This window comes from Xiphophorus couchianus, chromosome 24 (genome assembly GCF_001444195.1).
Source record: "Xiphophorus couchianus chromosome 24, X_couchianus-1.0, whole genome shotgun sequence".
Taxonomy (NCBI): Eukaryota; Metazoa; Chordata; class Actinopteri; order Cyprinodontiformes; family Poeciliidae; genus Xiphophorus; species Xiphophorus couchianus.
This window is the reverse complement of record NC_040251.1, coordinates 7,501,559-7,521,925: the sequence shown is the minus strand read 5'-3', so window position 1 is coordinate 7,521,925 and position 20,367 is coordinate 7,501,559. Positions and strand designations below refer to the sequence as shown.

The window sequence follows — 20,367 nt, the reverse complement described above, 5'->3', positions numbered from 1 at the left end:
TTTTCTCTTTAGTTTTCACAAAAAAACAGCATTCACACAAAATATCTGCATGAAAGAAACCAGAAAATACGGCACTGTGGCTCTCAAAAATCTTCTCACCCCTGATAAGTTTGTCTGGTTTCTTTTCATCTTTTCAACATTTTTCTATATAATTTCACATCTGCTGCAAAATTCACATTTTTTAAATGGAAACGTAGAAAAGAAAAGGTAAAAGTTTACAGGAGAGCAATCTCCACTGCTGATGACCTAATTATCTAATTCAGGTGCGTTAAAGCAAATCAGAGGATCGTACCGTGAGATTATGACGCCCCCTCCTGGCCGACCTTGAACATTACACCAAATGATTTCAATTACATTTTCAGTGTTTATCCATGCATTGTTTTTACACACAAATGTCATCTAAATGTACTTAAAATGTATTCAAATTAATCCTACTTACCTAACAAACTTTATCAATGTATAAATTATCATATTACTTTGACTTTACTCTCAGAATAAAAAATGAAAAGTTTGAAACTAAAAAAATCTACATTTTAACAATTATTATGTAAAAACTGATCAAAATGACAATTCACAGTTTTTATCTAAGTATTTATCTAATTTCCTCCATGCTGCTGCAAAAGTCCAATTATTGCCTAAAGATAAAAATATTTCCACCTTTATGTGAAAACTCGAGGGAATACTGAATGACAAGCTTTCCAAAACAACCAGATCGGGTTTTTTCTATGATAAACTATAAATTAAACACATTTCTTTGTAAGTCTGAGTTCAGTTTTACTTGCCTGATCACTGCAGCAGCGAAACAACTAAAACAGAACCAACATGAAGTTGGCTACGAAATCTGAAAACGAAGCAAATTGTGACTAAATATAAAGAGATTCAATCAGATATTTAAGAAAACAGTCTGCAACAATCAGGAAAAGAGTTTGTCACCTTAACGCAAAGCCCCGCCCCCTGACATGAATTTTAAGTGGGCGGGGCCATGAGACTCTGGGGGCGTGGCCAAGTTCAGGGCTAAACGTGGGTGTGGTCAGAAAAACAACTTTGACTTTTTTTTTACTATATTTAGCAACTTTTTTTTAAAGCAACACATCTAGCTGCTATAAATTTCCACTGTGTGACATAAACATCAATCAAGCTGGAAATAATAGGAACATTAAACTGCAGTGGCCACCATTCAACCCAGAGAGGGCAGCACTGAGACGGTTTTGGATTATTATTATTTTATTACATAAAAATTTCAACATTTGCACAGAAACATAAATATAGAGCCCTAAATGACAAATTTAGACATTTTAACTTTAAAAAAAGTGGATCTAGATGTTAGTTACTCTTGAAGCTACACAGCAGGAGAATCATCCAGATTTCACCACCGAGTTCAACTCTGGCACAAAATGAAGTTTTGGAAAAATTTGGACTTAAGCCTGATTGCTTTAAAACTGTCTGCAACTCAGATAGTCTTGATATTCAAATTTATTTCACAATCTGAAAGTTGTAATATTCACTAAAACCTGTCAGTGAGACTTGAACATGAGCTCCAGAATATTTAGTTTCCTCTGTAGGAACAAAGACACAAAGAGAAATTAATCCCTTTTGGACGACACACGTCATCCCTATTGCACATTTTTAAACATCTCCACTAGTAGTGTACAAGTTTATTAATAAGTTGCACCTTCAGTAACCTTTTGAGCAAAGTTTAGATCAGGGGTGTCCAAACTTTTGATATTTGGGCCATAAAAGTCAAGTTGAAACTGTTCAAGGGGCCACAACATGTTGAGTATTTTAAAATGCTCAGAATAAAAAATAAAAGAAACTATTTTGTTTTTGATTGTCAGATTTCTGTTGACAATTATTACAGTTTCAAAAAGGATCTCGCATGTTTGCCATATTTAAAACAACAAACCATATTTCAGATTCTTTTTCTATATTTGTTTTTATGTCTTTGGTTTTGTTTATGCCAGGTTTACTCAAATTCAAGCCTGAATTTGAGTAAAAGCCACTGGATGCTTTTGTACCTGTTATTAATAAATTACATTAAATTCAAAGCAAAAACTTGGGTGATACAATTAAAATCCATTTTAAGATTTTAATTGTATCTTTTTTAAACAACCTGGCCTCAGTTAAAAACTTCAAATTTAGAGTAGTCTTGAATAATAATCAAGGGCTGCCCAAAATTGTTCTGAGGGCCACAAATGGCCCCCGGGCCATACTTTGGACACCCCTGGTTTAGATTCTGTTCTTGCTGTGATGATGTGAGGAGTCTTTAAAGCTGTAAAAGCGGCCCGTCCAGTCTCCGTTTTGACTGTGAAACTACCGTATTTCACTTCTCTGTCACAGCGGCGGCCATGTTTGTATGCAGATCACTGCTCCCTGCTGCCCCCTGGTGGCGACTCCAGCTCATAGGAGCTTCTCTCCAGCATGTCCTTGAGATCTTTGAAGGTCGGCCTGTCCCCTGGCTGCTCCTGCCAGCATTTCAGCATGATGCTGTGGACGAAGCCGGGGCATTTGTTGGGCGCCTCCATCCGGTAGCCACTCTTGACTTTGTTGTAAACTTCACGGTTGTTGAAGCCTGGAAGAAGAGAGAGAAAGAGAAGGAAGGAGAAAGCAGAAGTGGTGAAGATATCTGATGTTTCTGCACGTCTGATTGCAGCAGAACCCGAAAATAAAACGCCTTACAGCAGCGGTGTGGTTTATTAGCGTAGCAACAGGCAGTTCAAAGTGCTTCACATCATTACAGCAACACCAAACAGTCACAAATCTGACATTTCTTCAAATATTCTAGATTTGAAGTTTGTCAAAATTTTGTTTATTTATTCTTCAAATTCTTTCTGTTGAGTCAAAAAGTTATTTTGATCAATGGGACTAAAAATAAAAGCCTGGATGAGTTTCTCTGCTGCTGAGACGTTAATCCTCTGATCCTGGATCCTGCAGGTGACAGAAGGCCGACTTTGGAACCGTCTTTATGTGGCTCTGAAGGTTCAGGTCAGAGTTCACCCTGATCTCTAGTTTCTAACTGAAGCTGATTTGAGCTAAACTGCATGAAACCTGCCATGTTTTATAGTTTATGTGACCCGCAAGTATTATTAGTTGATGTTAGTTTGCGAAACGGCCGTCTGGAACAGATGCAACTTGTATTTCTTCACTCAAACATGTGATAGCTTTTAACCACAGCAGCTGCTGACATGAACTCCACAGGTTCTCAGTGGTCATAGTTTCACCACTGACCCTCTTCTGCTGAAACATCAAAACACATTTTAAAGCTTCAGATGACTGTGTCACAAACTACCAGAGGAATATGGTTTACCGGAATAAAAAGCATTAAATTAGTGCAGGGGTCTGAGTTTCAGAAACGTGTAAACTATTCCAGGGTTTGGTGTGAGCTGTAAATGATGAATGAGAAACATAAACAGCAGAAAATACGGAGGAATTCAGACATAATTAGACCCACAGAGAGAACAGCGATTAAATTATTGTGAAAAATGGACAGATTTCCATTTTGAAACCATTTGTATAATAACCAAAGTTCATCCTTTCAAAGATCAGTAAAACTTTAACTTCTGAAGATTATTAAAATGAGACTGGAAGACATTTTAAATACCCAAAATAAATAAACAAAACAACTAAAAATAACAGATATTTCCTGTAAAGCATCATTTAATCGTTAGACTCAGACAGGAGAAACAGTTACCTCCTTCATTCTCGGTGGCAATGTTTGCAGTTTTTAGCAAAAGCTTTTTATTTGTCAATTAAGCTAAGAGACTAAAACGGCTCATAAGTTGTTATTTTTATTTGCGGCTGGAAGAACTTCATCAGATGATTTGGTTTTAAATTTGCACTACGTAACTTTTATATAAATATTTTATATCTTTGTTCAAACTGTCACTTTGTCCTGACAGTAGGATATGAGACGGATAATCTGTGAAAAAATCACCCTGTGGTTCTACTGCCATCTGCAGAAATACACCGCTCCTGGTTAGAAACAACCAATCAGCGCTGTCAACCAAGCTCATGTAAGTGCAACTTCCTTATTCCCAAAATACAAACAAAGACGGAGTGGCGTCAGATTTTAGCGGTTGTAGGATTTCTCTTTTGTCTTTGGTAAAAAAAACAACAACAAAAAAAACCATCTCCAGCTGGCGCTAAGCTAACACGTTTGTTTTGGTTGTATTTACCCAGAATGCCCTGCGCTGTAGTCCACTGCCTGCTTTCGCAGCGGTTTCTGGTCCGCTTGACATTCACATGTGCCTTTGAAGCGCACCTGAGTTCACTTTGGTCAGAGGCCGAGGTTTGTAGGCAGACCAGGGTTAGCGATTTTGGTCACACCTGCCAAAACGAACCGGACTTTCTACGCAAACGGACCGAAGTTGGATTAAAGCGGACCAAACAGGGCTGGATGTACCGTAAATATGAAAAAGCAGGTTGCTGAACTGACCTGGGTATGGGACACTTCCATAGGTCATGATCTCATATAGCAAAACCCCAAAAGACCAAACGTCTGACTTGATGGAGAACTTCCCGTGGCTGATGGCTTCAGGCGCCGACCATTTGTAGGGAATCTTCTTCTCTTCCGAGATGTAAAACGGCTCCTGGACAAAAAACATTTTATCCTCAAAAGCTGTGAATTCAATTCAAACCAACCAACAAAACAACTTCCTGTCGACCAACGCACCTTGACGAGTCGTGCCAGCCCAAAGTCGGCCACCTTGCAGATGTAGTCTTCTCCTACTAGAACATTTCGAGCTGCCAGGTCTCTGTGGATGCTCTGCTGCTCTTCCAGGTACGACATCCCATCAGCCACCTGGGATGCCATGTCAATCAGAGATGCAGTGTCTTGATTTTGTCCTTCTTTCCCTGAAACCAAAGGATGGTAATCTGGGTTTGATACTCTTACAAAGATCCCAGGAACCTTCAATTCTTTTAAATAACGGCGCATTTTAAATAAAGTTCCTGGATATTCCAACAGGTTTACCTCTGAGGAACTGCAGCAGGCTGCCTTTCTCCATCAGCTCGGTGATGATGTAATACGGCGACGATTCGATGCAAATGGCGAACAGGGAGATCAGGTGACGATGGTGAAGCCTCTTCAGGATTTCAACTTCCCTGTGAAACTCTGCGTTGTCTACAGAGTCTGGTGAAAAACAGAGGATCTCAAGGAAACAGATATAAACAGACGTAAAAAAGTTCAGAGAAGCCAGAGACTGAAACTATCCTCTCTTTATTTATATTTGTTCTTCCTGGTAGTTAAAACAATCTGTTGCCATCCAAAAATCTTGCGAAATGCCTCCTTTGTTTGTTGATTAAGACATAAATTAAAAACATTTTATTTTAGATTTAGTAGTTGAATCAGAGATCAAACTGCAGATTTTTTATTATTTTTAATTTTTATGTTTTTTCATTCAAGTATTAAAAGCAGAAAAACCTATTGCAAAACTATTTTCATTTTGCAATGTTTTTGGAAATGTAAAAACCAGATACACAGATTATTTTGAGCTATTTTGTTTCTATTTTCTAAAACCCAGAGGATGTTTGAGTTTCTACAGAAGAAAACAAGAAAATTGGATCTTTTTCTATCATTTTTGCAATAATCTTGCATTTATAGTTCAAGTTCATCATCAACATTAAAAAAATAATCAGAAATGGGATCCCACAAGGATCCATACTTGGTCCTTTAAGTTACATATCTGTCTAAAAATCTCTCCGGATGTTTGATTATTTGTATTTGAGTGAAAACTGATTACCTCACAACAGCACTTAGATGATGCGTCATTATGGTTTAAAACACTAAATATTGATATTAATGTCAGTAAAACAGTAGCAATTTCCCTTTCTGGGCTCATCCCTCAGAAAAATGGCTTTGAAATCAAATAAGTATAAAAAATAGTACCACATCTGGAAACAGCATCTGATTTTATTGATTTGGGAGGTGAATCGATCAGAGTTGGTCAATTTCTGGGTGAAAAAACCGCATTTGGGCAAAAGTAGTGATTTTTGGTTGCATTTGCCTGCTGTGTGAACAAAGCTAAACCTTGTTCAGACCTGAACATACAGGTCCCTGTAAAGGGATTCCCCTGTGAATCCCTTTACCACAGGGGAGCCCAAAGTGGGTCCTGGAGGGCCGGCATGTTCTAGTTCTCTCCCTGGTTTTACCAACAACCTTTTCAGCAGGTCAATGTTCTTTTTAGGCCTCTAACGAGCCGTCATTTGATCCAGGTGCGTTAAACCAGGGCGAAAACTAAAACATATAGGATGCCGGCCCTCAAGGACCCACTTTGGGCCCCCCTGCTTCACCACCTTTTTCTCCAACAGCATTTCCCAAAACCAGCCTTCAGTTTTTCGGTTTGGTTGACTACGTACCATTTTTCAAGACCTTAATGGCCACGTTGATGTGGTTCTTCCAGCGACCGCGGAAGACCTGCGAAAAACAGCCGTTGCCCAGTTGGTTCTCGATGGTGAACTCGTTTTTCGGGAGAACCCAATCATCCAGCAAGTGGTTGATATCTTCGATGTTTGGCTTTTTCTGGTACCGGAAACAAATATTTTTAGAAGATATTCATGGCTGCAGGTGGAAATGCTTTCATTTCACCTTTTTACCTTGTTGCATGGATTCCCCAGAGAGACGATGTCGTTGAGGCTGTGTTCGCAGTAGTAGTTCACCAGGTCAGCCAGAGAACTGAACCTCTGAGTCTGCTCCACATAAAAACTCTCTTCTTTATGTAGGATGCGAAAGTGCCGGACTGCATTGTCGGATTTCACTGCAGAAGGATTTACACACGGTGAGACTGAAGCAGAAGTGGAAAGAGTCGAAAAGTCTAAAAAAACAGGATGTGAAAATACAAGACTGGTCTGAAGAAGGTCGGATGAAGCAGCTTCCACACACTATCCTGCATGCAGTGGTGAGCGGCGCCAACTAAAGAGCTAGCTGCGCTAACCCTAAAGCTCTACTTGTAAACATTAGTTCCACTGATAAAGCGCTACACCAACATGATATTTACCAGAAGCTAATGCTAATACCTGCAACCTTTGAGCACCAATTTAATTTTGACATAAACTACATAATAATTCCCTTAAATATGTAATTCTATGTCTTGCTCTTTACTGTCTGTATGTTAGTTTGAAATAAAGTGGAAAAAGAGGAAACAAGGAGAAAGGAAACAATTGCTGTGTAAACAATCTTTACCCACTTCAAAATAAGAGCACATAAGCGTCTAATTGCTTGAAGAAATCTTAATAGTTGATATTTCAACACAGATGTTGAACTTTATTCAACTGAAAGTTCACAAAACTTTAGAATTTATCCAGAAAAAATAATTTAGGGGAAGCTAAATGTGCTAAATGCTAATGTTAGCAAAAGTACTAAAGCATTAATCAAAGATATTTCTCTGCTATCAGCAGAATTGTGAAAGGGTGAAAATCAAAACTAATAATTTATTCAACTGAAAGCATCCAAGTAAATTAGCACTTTTGAATTTATCTGGAAAAATGTATGTATGATAAGCTAAATATGATAAACGTTTTTAAAATTAGCTAAAGTGCTAAGCAAAGTTTTCACTTTGCTATTAGCATAATTCTAAGGTTGATGTAGCGGCTAAAATCCTATATCTTAGGCTACTGGTTGTTGTGCTTGAAGGCGTTGTTCTTACGTGCGTTCAGTGGAGATTTACCATGTCGATCTTTAGTTTGACTTGTAAAAGGTCATTTATTGAACAGAACAATGTCCATTGTTGGCTACATCCATGTAGTTACAGGTAACTTCGACATCAAAAACCTAAACCAAACACAGTGGAAAACTGTTGCCTCTTCCCACTAACAACACCTGCACAGAATCACCGTTGACCTTAAATACCCATCCCCCATCAGACACACAGAACTCAAATGAAATTCGCCCCCTGGTGGCGATAAACACAGAAAAGGATAAATGGCTCCTACACGCCAGCCCCTAATTGCGTGTGGCAGAAGACATAGCAATTACTAATCTTAAATTAAAGGAGCCACCAATAAAGATATATCTAAATGTACATAAGAGGCAAATCAGGTTTACACATTCATTATTCTATCAGTTTAACAGTTTGTAGCTTCACATAACAGACAAATTTTTGTTACAGGTCTTTCAATAATGTTCGTTTTTGTTTGAAGATGAACCACTCTCACCAAACCCTTTTTATCTGGAAAAGTTTTAATAACTTTCCCTAATATCCAAGACCCTCGAGGTGTTGTGGAGTCCATAACTACTACAACATCTCCAGGGATGAAGCACCTTTTTTTCTTTATCCACTTTTGTCGTTCTTGTAATAACGGTAGATATTCTCGGATCCAACGTTTCCAAAAGAGGTCTGAAATGTATTGGATTTGTTTCCACCTTCTTTTAGCGTAAAGATTTTTTTTTTGTCAAAGAGTCCTGGCGGAAAAGCTGGTTTTCCCTTCAGGAGCAGCAAGTGGTTGGGTGTTAAAGCCTCAAGGTCATTGGGGTCCTCTGATAACTTTGTGATGGGACGATCATTAAGTATTGCCTCTGCTTCACAAAGCACAGTGTGGAATCCTTTATCGTCCAACATTTGTTGACGAAGCACTGAGTGCAAAACCTTTCTGATCATTCGAATGAGGCGCTCCCAAACCCCACCACAATGTGATCCAGATGGTGGGTTAAAACTCCATTTAATCCCTTTGTGTGCCATGGCCTTCTCAATTTTTCCATTATTTAGAGAGGCTAGAGCTTCTCGTAGCTCTCTTTCTGCTCCTATGAAATTGGTGCCATTATCTGATCTCATGTGTGAAACTTGTCCTCTTCGAGAGATAAATCGACGCAGTGCATTAATACATGAGTCGGTATCTAAAGAGTACGCCACTTCAAGGTGCACGGCCCTGCTTGTCATGCAAGTGAACAATACTCCATAGCGTTTTACAACACTGCGTCCTCTTTTTACATCAATAGGCCCAAAATAATCTACCCCAACATTTGTGAATGGTGGTAGATCAGGAACCACTCTTTCCTCTGGCAAGTCTGCCATTTGTTGTTGACCGGTTTGTCCTCCATACAGTCTGCAGAAAGAACATGTCGCTATGACCCTTTTCACAGCTGAAACTCCATTTGTTATCCAAAATTTTCTTCTTACGACTGAGAGGACATGATTTCTACCTCCATGACCAAGCTGTAAGTGAAAATGTCGGAGGATAAGGTAGGAGATGTGCTGGTCCTTTGCCAGAATGAGAGGATGTTTAATGTTCTCAGGGATGGCTGCTTTACTCAGCCGGCCTCCAACACGCAGAAGCCCATCTTGCAGCACAGGGTCCAGTTTGTAAATTGGGCTGCTTCTGGGTATTTCTGAGTTGCGGGATGTTAATACAGCGAACTCATCAGGGAATCTTTCCTTTTGGCAAAAGGAAATTATGGCTGTCTCAGCTTGTGTGAGCTCTTCTAGGGACACACTTTGATTTCCCAGCAAGTTTTTGAGAGTTTGCATTTCTTTTGTCAATTCCAGTGATGATGTTTCAGTCATAATTGAATTGGCCAGTTTCAATTCCCTTTTTCTCTTACTCAGTTTCAGCAGAACTCCTTTTAGCTTGATGAACCAAGCAACTGCAGACTTCAATTTTTGCCAGTCTGAGAAAAATGCTATTAACTCCGAAGTTGCATTTGAGTTAATGACTGTAGCATTGATCAAGGGAATTTTCTTTAGTTCTGGATCATCAGTAGTCATACTGAAATCCATTAGAGACTTGGGCCATTTATCTTCAGGTTCCCACAAAAAGGTAGGACTTTCTATCCATTTTTGGTTTAAAAGGCTGTCAACTTTAAACCCACGGGAAGCATCATCAGCAGGGTTTAAAGATGAAGGCACGTGTCTCCACTGCTCAAGGTCTGTATTATCCCTAATAATTGTTACTCTGTTAGCAACAAAAGTTTGAAACCTTCTGTCTTCATTTTTTATATATTTTAGAACGGCTGAGCTGTCACTCCAAAAACAAGCCTTTTCCAATGGCAGCTGAAGCTCTGACTGAAGCATGTTATTCAATCTAACGGCCATAACAGCAGCTGTGAGCTCTAAACGTGGAATAGTCACAGGTTTGAGTGGAGCTACTCTGGCTTTGCCAAACAAGAATGATACATGAACTCTCTTGTTGCTGTTCTGCATTCTGACATATGTAGCTGTACCATACCCACTCTCACTAGCGTCAGAGAAGTGGTGTAACTGAGCATTAACCACTTCTCCAAACCCTTCAGGTTTGATGCATCTGCTGACTTGGAAGTCAGCCAATTTTTCCAAGTCAGTCAGCCATCGGTTCCACTGGTTTTGAAAGGTTAGAGGTATAGGATCATCCCAACCCCATTTCATCCTGCATAACTCTTGTAACAGCCGTTTGGCAGGAAGTATAAGAGGAGCTAGGAATCCTAGCGGGTCATAAATGGAGCTGATGATAGACAACATGTCTCTTTTAGTGGAAGGCTTTTCTTTGACTTTTAGTTTGAACTTAAAACTATCCGTCTCTGTGCACCATTGTAAACCTAGTGCTCTGTCTACCGGTAGCTCGTCACTGTCCAGATTCAACTCACAAAGAGTCTGGGACATGAGCTCTCCTGGGATACATTGGAGCACTTCTCGGCTGTTGCTAATCCATTGGGTTAGCGTAAACCCTCCTCTGCTGCAAATAGCCATAAGGTCTTTGGCCATGGTAACTGCACTTTCCTCTGATGGCAGACTTTTTAAGAGGTCATCCATGTAAAAGTTTTTGTTGACTGTTAGTACAACATCTGCTGAGAAGCTGGACTGATTATCCTCAGCAGTCTTTCTGAGAGCATAGCAAGCACAGCTTGGTGAGGAGACTGCACCAAATAAGTGGACAGTCATACGGTATTCCTCAAGGTCTTGTTCTAGATTACCTTGAGGCCACCACATGAAGCGTAGAAAGTCCACATGGTCCTCAGACACCTTAACCTGATGGAACATGGATTTTATGTCTGCCATTAATGCCACATATTCCTGCCGAAACCTCACTAAAACCCCCACCAATGAGCTAGTTAGGTTAGGGCCCTGTAAAAGCTGACTGTTAAGCGAGACCCCTTTATACTCTGCTCCACAATCAAACACCACACGTAGCTTATGTTTTTGTGGATGGTATACACCATGATGTGGTATATACCACACCTTGCCTTTCGCTGTAGTCAGCTGATGCTGCGGAACCCTTTCTGCATGTCCACTATTAATGGCATTAGTCATGAAGTTTGTGTACTCTTTATGAAAATTTCTGTTCCTTTTGAATTTCCTTTTCAAACCAAGTATACGCTGCAGAGCAACAGAAATGTTGTTTGGCATAAAGAGTTCTTCCCCTTTGAAAGGCAGCTTCAGTTTGTAATGTCCATTCTCTAGCTGCGCAGAGCGATCCATTATGTCTAGGAATTTTTGTTCCTCTCTTGACATTTCCTCTTGTTCTGTAAAGGATTTCTCAGTAAAGTCATAGTTGTATTGGCTCGTCAGAAGCTCTTCAATTTTATCAACTGTAGTTCTGTTGACATGAACTGAAGGGTAGCCATTTTCAAGATCCTTGTAACCTTCTGCTGAAGCATTTACAACCCATCCTAGGAGGCTTCTGATTGCATAGGGCCCTTCACCCCTACTATTAACCACCTCCCAAGGTTCCATTAGTTTAGATGCATTTGTGCCCACTAATAGGTCTACACCGGCAGGTATACGAGGAAAATTAATGTCCTTTAAGTATGACCATTTTGACAGCTCCTCCTTACTGATGATATTATCGGTGGAAACTGGCATTTCCTTTTGTGTAAACACAACGGGAAGCTGATAGAAATGGCTTCCATTTATTTCTGAAATCTCCAGCCCTTTTATGATAGCTGTTGTCATTGTTTTACTATGACCCATTGTACGGAGATGAATCTGAGCCTTTCGACCTTGAATGTTGAGTTCATTAAGAAGTTTTTCCGAGCAGAACGTATCGGTGCTCCCTGGATCCAGAAAGGCGTATGTTTTAATGATCTTAGTTCCCTTTGAACTTTTCACTTTCACAGGCAGGATGGGAAGAATGCCTTTATGGTGGCCAGCCCCAGTATGACCACAAGTAGAGGAAGTTTTACAGCCCTTTTCTGCCTGATCCAACTCTTTCTGATGGAGTTTTTCCTTCTGTCCAATGTGCAAAATGCTGGGATGCTTTTGGTTACAGTGTTTGCAAGCGATGCGCTTATCACAGTTCCTGCTTAAATGTCCTGTATCCAAGCAACCAAAACATAAACCTTTGTCTTTTATAAAGTCTAGTTTTTCCCTGTGTGACCTCTTTCCTAATTGTCGACATTGTTCCAATACATGACCATCCTGTGTACAATACAGACAGGATGAATAATTCGATTTGTCAACAACAGTTACTTCATTTTTAAGAGACGGCATGTTACAGTCATCTTTAACAGAAACATGGGTGACAAAGCTGTTTCTTTTAAACTGCGACTTTATTTGAGGTTTGCTAGGTCTTATGATTCCCCTAGCAGGTTGTAAGTCCTGTATGTCTCCAAAAATCGGATCAGAGATTATCCTAATCTGGTGTTCAATAAAAGCAACAATATCTCTGAAACATGCTCTTTGACTAGTTCTCTCAAAAATCTCATTTGCCTTTGTTCTCCATTTTTCTCTTAGTTTAAAAGGAAACTTTTGAACCAAGATTTTCATGTTAGCTGGCATGCTTAACTCATCCAAATACTGCAGTTCCTCCATTGCATTGCAGCATTCACGAAGGAACAGTCCAAATGCTTTTAATGCTTTAGCATCTTCACCTTTAATGTTGGGCCAACCAGTGGCCTTTTCCATGTAGGCTGCAGTAATATTAAATTCATTGCCAAAATGTTCTTTGAGGAGTTCCTTGGCCGCTGCATATCCTCTTTCTGCAGTCATATGAAGGCAACTACGAATGAGGTCTCTTGGTTGCCCCCTTGTGTACTGTTCAAGGTAGTACAAACAGTCTCCTTTACAACTGGTCTTTGCTTCCACAGAATGCTCAAAGGCTTTCATAAAGGAGTTGAACTGTAAAGGATTTCCGTCATAAATGGGAATTTCTCTGTATGGCAGTAACTGGCTTGTTTGCATTTGAACCAGAAGAGCTGTTATGTCATTCTGTTGTTTCAACACATTGTAGAGGTCTCCAGCAGGTTGATTTTGATTTGATGGAAGCAAACTGTTTTGTGTGGTAACATTAGGATTGGAGAAAATACTAGAAGCTTTAGAAATTTGAACAGCAGGGGGAGCCCTTTGTGACACCAAAGTATTGAAAACAGAGTCATCCACCTGAGGTGGAATATGCTTTTCATAGGTTGTGTTTAGATCTGACTCAACCTCTTTATCCAACAGCAGTCCAGCATCTTCTTGAAGCTTCTTTACAGGTTTGGTAACCAACTGTGAAGCTTGTGAAAGTAGTAAAGTAGGTTTGATCTTGGGTCTAGCACCCTTTCTAACATATGAATCCATTCCATCAGAATGCTTAGATGTAATGCTGCCTTTAGTGCTGCCCTCTAGAACCATTAGCTTGGCGTTAGCAGCAGCTAATTTGGTGTCCATCTCAAGTTGCTCTTTTCTTTTCTTTAACAAGTATTCCTGCTCCTCCAACACATGCTTCTCCTTTAAAGCAGCTGCACATGCCAGGAGTGCAGCCCTTTCTGCTTCTGCTTTTATTTGTTCAGAAAGCATTGAAGATTTGCTGGTTGTTGTAGAAGAACCCCTTTGACTCCCGGCGTTTCTAAAAGACCTTAAGGAGACATTTGAAATGCTGTCATGAGGTTCAATCTGTAGCTCCTCCTCCATCATGATCATGCCACCACTGGCAGTCTTTGCTTCAGCTTCGTTATTATTTTTACTCTCATTTTCTTTAATATCATCAGGCACACTGACTGAGCAGTCTTGAGCCTCAGCCAACCATTTATGAGTATCAGCAACAAAATCATGAACATTCAACATTTTAGCTTGAAACCATATGTCATGCTTTTGTGCTTCATCCACCGGCAATAATCCCACCAAACCCTGGTGTACCCTTTGTGTTTGTTCAGACAAACCCAAAAACCGTTTAAATTCTACCTTAATGTCACTCACACACCCTTTGTCATTTTTCAACACTGTAATAGTTTGTCTTAATTTTGTGAGCTTATTTAACCTTGTTTTTCTTTCACTTTCTAAGTTACTGATTTTCACCAACAAAGCTTTTGCTGTTAATTTCACTTTTCTTTTTTCAGTCTTCCATTGAGGACTTTGTGTTGGACTTTCCTCTTCACCCATAATGTTATCATGACCCTCCTGATCCAGATCAACGTTTTCCTCTTCTGCCTTAATGGCCATTCATAGATATCAGCGCTGACTCACATATCCCAATGATGCGTTGGCCGGCACTGATAATCTGCGTCCCGAGGTCCGCTGCTACGAATCTCAGTGGCTCCAATAGCTCGATCCATGCAGCTCTGTTCCCAGCGTCCGATGTCGATCGCTCCTCTGCGGTGTCGGTTCCGACGCCTGGTGTCCCGAGGTCCGCTGCGGTGTCGGTTCCGACGCCTGGTGTCCCGAGGTCCGCTGCGGTGTCGGTTCCGACGCCTGCTGACCCGATCGCTCCTCTGCGGTGTCGGTTCCGACGCCAGGTTTCCCGATCGCTCCTCTGCGGTTCCGGTTCCGACGGCTCCAATAGCCTGCGTCGGTGCGGCGTCTTTGCGGCTTCGTGATGCCCCCACAATGCAGAAGAATCGATGGATCCTCCAAACGAGGCAGTTTTCCACCTAAGTGTAGCGGCTAAAATCCTATATCTTAGGCTACTGGTTGTTGTGCTTGAAGGCGTTGTTCTTACGTGCGTTCAGTGGAGATTTACCATGTCGATCTTTAGTTTGACTTGTAAAAGGTCATTTATTGAACAGAACAATGTCCATTGTTGGCTACATCCATGTAGTTACAGGTAACTTCGACATCAAAAACCTAAACCAAACACAGTGGAAAACTGTTGCCTCTTCCCACTAACAACACCTGCACAGAATCACCGTTGACCTTAAATACCCATCCCCCATCAGACACACAGAACTCAAATGAAATTCGCCCCCTGGTGGCGATAAACACAGAAAAGGATAAATGGCTCCTACAGTTGATAACAAAACTAAAACTTTATTCCACTGAAAGCTTAAAAAACAGCAAAGTAAATTAACCCTTTGGAATTTATCCAATAGAATCACGGGAAGCTAAGTGCGCTAAACGTTTTCAAAGTTAGCATGAAGGCTAACGCACTAAACTAAATATTAGTTAGCATTAGCTGCCTGCATGGATAAGTAAGAACAGACCATCTTCTGGAGGAAAGAGCATCAACCAGATAGCAGTTAAGCTAATGTTCAGATTGCTAACCCCAACATAAAACAGGAAGTCAGCTGTAAAATCAAAAACCCAGTTTTTCTTTTCTTGCCTGAAAGAACGTATCCGATGCTGTCCCTCTCGCTTTTCCGAACCAGGAAAGAGGCTTCCTCGTTTGCTGGCTCTATTAGGATGTTTTGGGCTTCGAAGCGACTCATCGTCCCGAAAAACCATCTGGATGGAGACAAAACCGAGTTAAGAGTTCTTTACTAAATTAAAATTTATTAGTTGGTTTGGTATTATCATCATATTACATGAAAATTGTGTCAAAGCAACAATTTTATTATCACAATAATGACTGTCCAACAAAGTTTATCTGCAGCTAAACTTTGGTTAGCATCAGTTTATTGAGGCTAACTTAGTGATGCTAACTAAACAGTGTAGGGCTGATCTATTTTACCAATTAATCCATTAATAACTGGACAGCTAAATGTGCTTATAGGAGAATCTTACAGAATTTCAACCAGGTGAAGCTAAAATTATCCCACAACATATTTATAAACAAAGATGATTTTCATCTAAAATGCAATATTTATATATTTTTGTACAGTTTTTGCTTTATAACAACTCTGTGTGTTTTATTTTTATTTTTTAAGGAAATGGCAGATTTTTGAATGTATAAACTCAAATTAACGATTAATTGATGACTAAAGTAGTAATTAGGCCAGTTATATTAACCAATTCTCCTGGACGATAAATTGCCCCAGAATTTATTGCAATAAATGATAATATTGTTGTTTTGACACCATTTTCAAATAATGTAGTGGCATAATAGTAATACACTTTAATGAACATTTAACACTGGAACTGGAAAACATGTTAAATATCCAAAATAAATAAACAAAAACAGAAAAAACAAATAAAATGAATTATGAAGTCTCTGTAACCAAACATTTCCTTCAAAAAGAAGCTGGTTGAGACCAAAACACCAGACTGAAAACTTTTATCATCCAGCTGTTGGTTAAAAAAAATCATGCAATTTGTTTTCATTTATCATGAGCTTAATTGATTTATTTCTTATTGTGACAGGGTTATTGACAATCATTTCAACAATCGCCTTATCAAAATTAATCCAATTAATCATAATTAATCAGATTAATTGTTTCAGCTGCAGCATAAAACATTAATAAAAACATCTGTCCACTAACTAAAAGTTTGAGTTTTTCTGTATTTTTTACAGTTTGTTGAAATGTTAAACCGTAATATTTCTGCCGGCTTGAAGATTCTTTCAATCATCTGAAACATATTTTTAGCACAAACTAAACATTAACAACCAGTTTCACAAAGTTTCTGAACCTTTTCCAGGAACGGCGATTATACCCGCTTGCTTCTGGGAAAACCCGGTCAAGCACTTTCAATTCTGGAGCCGCAAACCACAAGAGACACCGACGTGAAACGAACCCAGTGGCTGGGTTGGCATGAACTGCAGAGTAACCCATCAGACTGGAATCACACTGGTATGAAAGGCATGACAGGCATTTTTTACAGTGTTCATCAGGAGGTTACAGTTTCTGCTCTAATGCCTTGGAGAAAACATTTAGGTCACATTTTCATCAGCTCTGAAACACTGTAAGGTTCTGGAAAGTCCAAAGTAGCAAACAATTATGATTTAAAGCTAATTAAGCACCAAACATAATCTCATAACAACATGGAAACACTTCTGATTGTCAGGTTAGAGAGCTGTAGCCACGGGAAAGTTGAGTGGAAGGAAAAAGTGAGGTTAAAAAAGAGAAAAGGTGTACACCTTTTATATCAGGACTGTCCAAAACCATCAATTTGAAAGTCGTTTTCGGACATTTTTAGGTTAGATTTGATCAATCAGAACTGGGAGCATTTTTAGGTGTTTGGCGTAAAGATTTCAGGTGCTTTAAACGTCTGAATCCCACGGCTAAATTACTTCCTCATAACAAGAACCTCACATTTTATGATACGGAACTCGGAGCCAGATTAGTTTCAGGACTTTGCTTTCGGTCGCAGGCTGCTGGTTATTAATTTACTGCCTTGCAGTCCCATCATGCTTTGCTCTGGGAGAGACGGTGACAGCGATGCTCTCGCACCATCAGAAAGTATTTACACCCTTAAAACTTTTCCACAGACTCATTCAGGTCTGAATGTTTTCTCTTCACAAAGAGTCAGAATATTGAAAAACAGAGGAGGAAATGTCCGCCAAAAAAAATCTGAAATTTTTATATTAATCTCAGAAATTTTCTAGAAAATCAAGAAAATTTAAAAAGTCGAAAAATTTATTTTGAAACTCAGAAAATTTGAAAATGTCCTTGAAATTTCCTTGAGTTTTCTCAAGCAATTTTATTTTTACTTTTAAATGTCAGAAATGTTCTTGTTTTTTCTAGAACATTTTCAAGAAATAAATTTTCTGACTTTGAAAAGTCAAAAGTTTACTATGAAAATCTGAAGTTTTGAGATGAACAAAAAACAGCAAGAAACTTTCTGAGTTTAAAAGTTAAAAAGTAAAAACTTCTTTTCTTTTCTCTTTTGAAAAAAGTCAGAATTTCTAGAATATTTCTGAGATTAATCTCAAAATTTCAGCTTTTTTTCTAGCAAACTTTTAACTTTTCAAACTCAGAAGTTTCCTTATTTTCTCTAGAAAGTTGGCGGTAACTAACTCCTGTTTTCTGATCCGATCACAGAGGAAACATCTGGACTGGAATAAATATTACTGCTAGTCTGCAGGTTTCAGCTCAGTTCCAGATTTTTAATCTGATTATATGCTGAGATATAATCAGGCTTGTTTTGAACAGATAATAAAGAAAATAAAATGTTATTATCCTGAATGCTAAAGGGAGATTTGGATGCTGATAGTTACTTTAGTAAGTTTTTTTATTTTTACTGCGCTGTACTTTTACCTTTTTGTCTTTTTTTGTTGTTTTGTTTGTATTTCCTTCTAATTTGTGTAAAGCACTTTAACTGCCTTGTTGCTGAAAATGAGCTATATAAATATAATTACCTTAATTTATACTTATCATACTTTTACTTGAGTAATTTTATTTTGAAGTATTGCCACTCTTACTGGAGTAAAATGTCTGGATTTCTTCACCAGATGCAGACACACACACTTACCTGCTGTTTTTGTTGGTTTAATAAGTTTTATAAAAAAATTTAAAAAATGTGTTTTGCTCTTATTTTGTTTTGTAATTTTATTCAAATTAATTATTTTACTTTTCGGTATAAAAATAACAATATTTCCACATAACTATATATTTTGGTCCGTCTGATTACTTAATTTTTAAGACATTCTGGCAGTTTTTGTTCAAGTTTGATCAATTTTTAACTGAAGGAAATCGATTTGGAAATTTTTTTATTTTGCAATGTCATTTATATGAATTATTTTCATTTTTTTTTGTCTAAAATACCAAAACGTCCACATAACGTTTGGTCCGTTTATGATGTAATTGCTAAATATCATAATGTTTTGATCAGTTAGCTCTTGCAGTGACGCAAAAACAAAAGGCACCGTTTGCGGGCGTCGTGTTAGAGGGGGTGCCAAAAAAAAGTGGAAAGTTTTCATTAAATGCCATTTTCTGTATTTAACAGCTGTTGGTTCGTTGAAACCATCAGAAAGTAGCTGCGCCCGGAGAACTTGAGTAAACTTTTTACTTTGACGGCCGCTTGTCTCTCAGCTGTAAATGCGTCCCGCGGGTGATGGTGATGTGGAAAGTACTCACGGCTGCATCTGCAGGGACTCCGCTCTGGCCAGGTAGTTGTGCGGAACTATCCCGGTGCCCAGGATGCGCCCGTTCTTCTCGATCTTCCTGGCCGTCCACCAGTCTCCGTTGCGGCACATGACCTCCAGCAGGTCCCCCACCTGGAAGGACAGCTCGTCCCGGTGCCGCGCGTCGAACGGCCAGATCCCGGTGTAGATGGCGTTTTCCGACGGCCTCTCCGGCCTGTCCGGCGGCGGCGGCGGCGGGCTGACCGGCTGACTCTTACCGTCAGCATCCACCTTGTTATTCCCGTCTCCGTGGTTCGGTTTCTCCGGGAGGAGCCGCCGCACACACGCCATCAGACAGTCACACATCGCTGCCGAGGAAACGGCCTGGAGCCGCTTGGCGCCCCGCGGTGAGCCGCGCCGCTGGATGATCCGCACCTGACGGACAGGTAGACAGAAACTCCTCGGAATGCGCCGCTGTTCCGGTTTGGTCGGTCCTGAGTGACACTAGCGTGATTCAGAGAACTTCCTTTAAGGGCAGCATAATAAAACCCCGCCTATGATGACAGGCAGAGTCATAAATGAATCCCTTAGAGAAGCTGCGACCTTCAAATCAGCAGCAGCTTTTATTTCACTCCGTCCGAACTGTGATGCAGTTCATAAGGCAGAATTAGTTATTATTCATTATTAATGATATATAACCATAACTTATGTGATTAATAAAATGATTTTCTAAATGTTTGTAAAGATACACTGTTAAAAATGAACAGTTTGGTTTATTTATTCATGAGAGGAGAAAATGTTTATTTTTCACCAAGTTATTCATTTAGTTGTAAATCTCACCGTTTAAAAAAAAGTCGCTTATCAAGCCACATATTTAGTTTACATTAAAATATTTAGTTAGCAGGTTAAATGTTTATCACCAACTGTTCATGGAAACGAACCCCAGTTGTCTCGTCTTGTTCTGGTCATGTCCGGGCTTTGAATAGGCCGTCCGAACAATAAACGTTGATCTGGATCAGGGTTGTCCAAAATGTGGCCTGTGGGCCATTTGTGTCCCCTGCAGGAATTTAGAAAGTCCCCTAAGTAAAGTAAATGCTGATTCATATAGTTACTTTTTTAATAACTAAAGGTAACATTTTCACTCAACAAACACTATAAAAGATCAAATTTTAGGTCCAAAATTAAATATTAGTTTTTAAAACACTGTTTTATGATCTGAAATATTAAACATTTGAGGAAAATGAAAAACAGAAGAAATTTGTAGAAGTTGAATCCATTTGAATAGATTCTTCCTCCTGCTGCTCATAAATCCTAATCTGCTCAACAAAACAT

General features: G+C 39.4%; 1 protein-coding gene across 1 annotated transcript; it reads right to left on the bottom strand.

Annotated features, from left to right (window-relative positions):
* Positions 1 to 1,995: 1,995 nt before the first annotated feature.
* ptk6b (PTK6 protein tyrosine kinase 6b) lies at positions 1,996 to 19,601 on the bottom strand. The gene is made up of 8 exons (XM_028010024.1): positions 19,049 to 19,601; positions 15,418 to 15,539; positions 6,592 to 6,752; positions 6,355 to 6,517; positions 4,970 to 5,128; positions 4,670 to 4,851; positions 4,433 to 4,586; positions 1,996 to 2,569 (listed from the first exon to the last, which is right to left on the bottom strand). Exons 1-8 carry the CDS (start codon positions 19,399 to 19,401, stop codon positions 2,361 to 2,363), a joined length of 1,503 nt encoding a protein of 500 aa, XP_027865825.1. The 5' UTR covers positions 19,402 to 19,601; the 3' UTR covers positions 1,996 to 2,360.
* Between the last annotated feature and the right edge of the window lie 766 nt (positions 19,602 to 20,367).